The 6374-nt window shown below is 37.1% G+C and overlaps 1 protein-coding gene across 1 annotated transcript in view; it reads left to right on the top strand.

Annotated features, from left to right (window-relative positions):
- Nucleotides 1-6285, top strand: part of LOC122093196 (trafficking protein particle complex II-specific subunit 130 homolog) — a 20249-nt gene extending 13964 nt beyond the window's left edge. Inside the window, exons 6-10 of the mRNA XM_042663476.1 lie at nucleotides 3160-3323; nucleotides 3879-3968; nucleotides 5063-5224; nucleotides 5696-5757; nucleotides 5973-6285. Coding sequence (XP_042519410.1) covers nucleotides 3160-3323; nucleotides 3879-3968; nucleotides 5063-5224; nucleotides 5696-5757; nucleotides 5973-6099 — 605 coding nt within the window. The 3' untranslated portion in view covers nucleotides 6100-6285. The remainder of the gene's footprint in view (nucleotides 1-3159; nucleotides 3324-3878; nucleotides 3969-5062; nucleotides 5225-5695; nucleotides 5758-5972) is intronic.
- Nucleotides 6286-6374: the final 89 nt, after the last annotated feature.

Below are 6374 nucleotides of genomic sequence, written 5' to 3'. Positions count from 1 at the left end.
AGGGGGGTTGGTGCCTGGAGATTTTTTATGAGAATGGGTAAAAGGTTGTCATTTTTGTTGGGTTATTAGAGTTTTGAAGCTAATATGTAGGTCTTAGACTATCTTAGACTACCATACCTTTTAGTGAAGAGCGATTGATCAACAGTTTAAAGGGATACATAATAAAAATCCTTTGCCGCTGTTGGTGGAACTTCATAAGTTTGGGCTAATCAGATACCCTCCAATTTTTTCTTTATTTACCTTTTGTAGAGATCTGGGCCTACTGTATGTGGTTTTCATCTGGTTACGGTTTAATAGTAATCATTTTATAACTGAAACAAATTAAATGTGAAATTACAACTAGACCCATTAGGATGCTGACAACTTCAGTTACCTCCCTCGGTTTCTTGAAATTTCTAGCACATCCTTGGGCTTTTAAAATTTAATAGTGTGAACTATACATCTAATTTGGTGAAGGTGCACTTCAATCATTTCTACATGAATTTCATGATGAAAATATCCTCGTTGCTTGATAGTTAGATAAAAGACAAAAGTGTCATTCAGAGCAGCCAATGTAAACCCATTTTGGGTGGAGATTTTTCCTCCTCTTCGTCTTCTTTTATTTGAGCATGTACTGATCTTTTTTACCCTTAGAAAATTATTGTTAGCTTCCATCAACTGGTCTGACCTTGGTGAGGGTAATTGATGCAGTTAGGCATGGGAAATTTTGGGAGTAATTTAGTTATTTGATTTGTTTCCTTTAATTATTAGTGTAGGTTGTGGTTAAGTTAGCAGGAAGATATTCATCCAAAAAAAAAGGATTAGCAGGAAGATTGGATTTTTATTTCAGTTGCTATTTAGGTTAGTTTCCAAATTATTTAGCTTCTATTTTTACACTTTGCTTGCCTTTATATTGTTGTAACTCAATGGAGATTTCAGATTTTGAAGAATTAAAACTTGATTGAGATTTTTGGGTGTGAAAGCATGGTTGCCGATTTCCTCTTCCTCTCGCTCTGAAGTTCTCTCCTCTCTTCCCTTCCATTTTCCTACTTCTTCCTCGTCTTCATTATTTTTCTGATTTTTTTTCCATACCCTGTTCTGGGCGATACCTACCAAAACCAAAAGGAAGCTTCACTGGAGCTTGGTCTTCCATCGAGTGACCCTAAGATTTGGGTCGAAGGTAGCCTGTGCCTAAACGACTCACCCATAGGTTTTTAAGGCGGTAAGGCGACGGAGGGGTTTGAGGGTCTTTCGGAGTGCCTTAGCGATAAGGCAGGCATAAAGTGTCACCTTATTGACTGAAGCGTTCCTGTGTAATTTTTTTATAAAACCAATCTATTTGGCTCAAATCCTAGTTAAATCATATTACTCATATGTTAAATAAATATTAAAGGTTCATGTTTATACCAATGTAAGATATTCATCAAGAAAACAAATTAATAAAGTGAATAAACTAAGTTCATCTTCATCAATCATCAATCATCAATCATCATAACATATAATATAAATACATATTATGAAACAAAATTATAAATATAAAGAAAAGAATACAAAAAATTCAAGTATTTATTATACTTACCTCTATGATGCCAAAATGAGTGCCTAAGCCCTAAGATCATCCACTATATTTCTACTTCTATCAAAAAAGAATGAAGCTCACCGCTGCTAGAGCAATATGGTCGCTTGGATCAATGGTTCTTCCTTGATTCCTTCTCAAAGCCCTTTCTTAAAACCCTTGACAAAATCCAAACCCTGTTTGTGAATCGTGTTTTTGTTTTGTTTGTTTTGGTTATTTTTTCTGGAGTAAAGTTGATCCCATACATCTCCAGTGTTAACAAAACCATACACCTACCAATAAAAAATCTATATTTGGAATCTTCATCAAGTAATTTTAAAATGTGTCTAAAAAAAAAAAAAAAAAAAACCCATAAGGCGCCACTTCACGTAAGACGGAGCACTGCCTTACCATCTCTAGACCGCATTAGCTCCAAGGCGCTGGTAAGGCGATGCCTTAGCAGCGCCTTAAAAACTATGAGTTCTCTTTGAACCTCAGGCCATCACGTCTCTGCTGTGGTGAGAGACCAAGCCTGTAACTGGGCTGCTAGAATCCCTACGGCCAGCTTCTAACTCTGGATCTTCTTACACCCTTCCAGCCTGCCAACCTGAGCAGCTTTCATGTAGGTTTGGAAGTGCTTCCCCTTGAGACCCTACGCCTGAAATTTCAGGCCTAACAGAGCAGATTTGAAGTAGATAGCTCCATCGCAAGCTGCTGCTCCTTCTACCCTTGCAGATCGTCCAAGGAAGGAGAAGATTGAAGCGTGGGTTGTTTAGGGCATTCCATCCCCCTGGTTTTACCATATTGCCCTTCATTTACTTATTATTCTCTTTTTGTCCTGACTTTATTTGTAATTCCTGAACTACCCCTTTTCTACTAGCCGACTGAACCCTTTGCTTATGTTTTAAGTTCAGTCTAATTACAGAACTGCCATTCTCTTTGATATTTGGTTATAAAATTGTGCTATTGATTAATTAAGTGGGCCCTATGCTATCCGACTCCGATTTTGGAATCCGCATCCGCATCAGTAATTTTAGGTTTGAAAGATATATGAGAATGGTTCGTTTTATCTTAAGATAACTGAAGCTCATCACTTAACATAAGAGCCTACCTGCAATGTGTTGGAAAAACCATGAGGGAGGTCAACAGAAGTTCAGAAAGTGAGGATAGGTGTCTGAAGTTGTCAGAAATCTGAGGGAACCTGCTTGTAAATTTACCCCGTTTTTATAGTTCCATAAGCAAATGTTTGCCAATCTGATGTGCTTTTGAGGTAAATATTGGACTTGTATGGAAGATATGGATGTGGATGTGGAGAAGTAGTGATCTTGCTGTTGTCCCTCTGAGCTGTATTTGCCATTTGTACAGTCAAGAATATAGACCATATGAAAAAAAAAAAAATGAATTTTTTAGGTGTCCATCAGCTCCCTATATGTATCACTATTGTTATTTCTGTTTCATTTTTCTGGTGGAAGCTTTTAAGTTTGTTTATAAACCAGTCAGAATTTGGATAATCAATACTTGATGCTATGCTTGTTGGAAGCTGTTATTTCTGTCAAGATGCTTCAGTATGTTCATTCCTAATGTATCTTGTCCATGAAGCTTATTAACTTAATTCCATGATGCAGTCAATACGACATCTGCAAAACACAGGGATTTTGGTGGAGTGGATCATGGTGATGATCAAGCAGCACTACTAAAGCCAGGATATAAACCACTGTCACAGATCGCTCAGGATGATTCGTTTAGAGAGTTTGAATTCAGGCAGTATCTGTTTGCCTGTCAAGCTAAGGTGTGTACATTGAAGATGGCAACTAGTGTCCAATTTTCTGGATGGTGTAGGATGAGTTGAAGCAAACAAGTATCACTTAGGATTGAAAATAAAAATGCGAAAAAGTACACTATTTGCCATCTCTGCCTCAGTTTTCCTGTCAATTGAATTTTATAATAGTATCTAATACTCCCCCCCCCCCAAATTAACACATTACTTAACTTTTACATTTTATTTCCTGTAATAAAAAAATTGATAAATTTAATTGCTCTAATAAACAGCTTTAAGTAGCTTGTGCATTCAGTGGCCATGGCTGTAGTTTGTGAACTTTTAACTTGTTCTACATTATCTCATGCTTACATGGTTTCTACCTTTAAGGAATCTTGCTTGTTTTAAAATCCTTCTACTTCTTTTAGCTTTGTTGTGGTTCTGAAAATTGGATGTGCTCTTAATAAATACGGATAACAGTTGGTCATCTATGTGTGAAAGGGAAAAGACAAGTTTATCTGAAACAGGATTTGTCAAGTTCAGTTTAGTCTGAACTGTATCTTACTTGTTGTCTGCTGCATTCTTTAGCTATTATTCAAGTTAAATCGTCCAGTTGAGGTTGCATCAAGAGGTTATTCATTTGTAATCAGCTTCTCCAAGGGATTGGCACTGCACGAGGTATTTGATGTTCTTTCTGGATCATATTTATATATTATATTTTTGTCACCATTGTTCTGAGACCCAGCCTATCCCAGCAGTCAAACTGGCTGGCAAGCCATCCTTCAAAATAGGCGACTCTTGTGACCCAGTATGGCAATAGCTTTAAGAGAAACTGCTCAATCTGTTCTTTGAATCATAAGAACTCCATCCTTTATAAAATATCCATATCCTTTTTTATAATTCATGAAAGGAGCATGCTTGGTCCAACGGTAAAGTATGAATGTTGAGACCTGGTGGTCAAGCGGTTAAAACAGCCTCTCGACATTCTCGGGGTAAGGCTGTGTATTTCTTGCCCCCCTGGACCTCACACATGTGGGGGCCTCATGCACTGGGTCCGCCCTTTTTTATGAAAGAATCCAATTTCCAAAAAATAAAGTAGAGAATTGATAGCTAAAACCTACCATATCGAAATTAATTATCTGCCTCTATCAACTGGACTCTTTAGTAACCGAATAAAATACAATTAAATTTATTCCCATATTTCTGGCCTACAGCTATATAGTACTCTCCATTTAGAGAACAGGTTCTAATTGATCTTTTGAAGGATCAGTCCCACTGATGACTGAACCCCAATGGGAATGTTCCAGCATCACCAGTTTTGCTTGAAGCCATTGACAATCCTGGATATTGGAGACAATATAACCTGGATGGTTGGAACCATTAACCAATGGGCACCTGGAGAGTGGAGACACTTGTAAGACATTGACATTTCATACAGATATTATATTCTATTTGTTGCTCGTTCACTTGACCACTAAACCCATTATAACTTAAATGCATTGGTTTCCACTAGGCCACCACCCTATTTGTGGTGCTCATTAATAATATTACTTTCCAATTATTCAATATATGGCAAAGTAATCTTGAATCTAAAGCATTAAGCTCAAACCTGCATGACCTGTGCAACACCCTTCCAAATTGGCTGCTGGCGTGACTCATGATCCAGCCCCTTTTATGGTTTGATCATCTGATACTTATTTAGCTTCAGTTCAAGGTAAAAAAAAAATTCTGTATTATGCTTTTTAATTTTTCATTGCTGGAGATTTTTGCAGAATACTTTACCTTTTTGTATGCGTGAAGTCTGGGTGATAACTGCTTGCTTGGCGCTAATCAATGCCACCATTTATCATTATAATGACGGAATTGTGGCACCCGATGTGGAAAAGGAGTTCTACAGGCTCCAGGGTGATCTATATTCACTATGCCGAATTAAGGTAAATGACTTTGTGCTTAACAACTGTGGTTATGGAATTGCATAGCCAGTTTTGTTTAATCTTGCGCAGTGTGTGGCATTACATGAACACTAAGCAAGAGGTAGCTCAACAGCCAGGAGATTGAAAATTTTCTAGTGTTAAAGACAATAAGACATATTCAGAAACTTTCCTAAACACACTTATGTGTGTGGCATTACATGAACACTAAGCAAGAGGTAGCTCAACAGGCAGGAGATTGAAAAATTTCTAGTGTTAAAGGCAATAAGACATATTCAGAAACTTTCCTAAACACATTCATGTGCTTATGTGAGCTATTGCAATAATTATTATTATAAATATTTTGGAAAGGAACAAATTTTAACCTTGTCACGAATTTCAAGATATTTATCTCAACCAATCCATTATTCCTCATTCTTCATCAAGATTGCTACAGTCTACTGTATCTAATGAAAGTGCCTCTCAATTTGGCAGTTTCTGAGGCTTGCATATCTAATTGGATATGGAACAGAGATAGAAAGAAGTCCTGTTAACAGGTATAAGATCAGTTCCATTCCCACCGCTTTGCCTTTTCACTATTTCTTACGTGTTTTCTTGCTTATAAAAAATGAACTTAATTTTATCGACAGTGCCAGAAAATTTGTGCTGTCGATTGTTCTTTCTTTATTTCTTTATTTATTTATTTTTTTACTGCATAAAGTACTATTTTATTCTCTATCACATGCTTAATATGTGTTGCTTTCTTGAGCAGTGCTGCACTGAGCATGTTGCCTTGGCCCAAGCCAGCAGTTTGGCCTATAGTTCCCCCTGATGCTTCGTCTGAGGTCCTCACAAAAGAGAAGGCAAGCCATTTAATTTATATATGTGGTCTATGCTGACACAACTGAGGAAAGGGACAAATCCAGAATGTTTCCTTGTGGACCGCATCCTTCCAGGATGTAAATTCCTTGTTTTTAAGTTGTGCTGATCCAAATCATGAATTGTGTGGTTACTATTGAATTGGTGGCAAGCGGATTCAGATACCCTACTAAGTCTTGGGCTTGAATCTTACCAATTCAATCATTGAATTGCAGACTCAGATGATTCATGTGATTATTTAATACCAATGCTTTTCTTGCTTCTTTGCATTATTTTATTTCTTTTTTACTGTAAA

This window comes from Macadamia integrifolia, chromosome 11, assembly GCF_013358625.1.
Source record: "Macadamia integrifolia cultivar HAES 741 chromosome 11, SCU_Mint_v3, whole genome shotgun sequence".
NCBI classification, from domain to species: domain Eukaryota; kingdom Viridiplantae; phylum Streptophyta; class Magnoliopsida; order Proteales; family Proteaceae; genus Macadamia; species Macadamia integrifolia.
The sequence above is the reverse complement of the archived record's forward strand: the minus strand, read 5'-3'. Positions and strand labels throughout refer to the sequence as shown.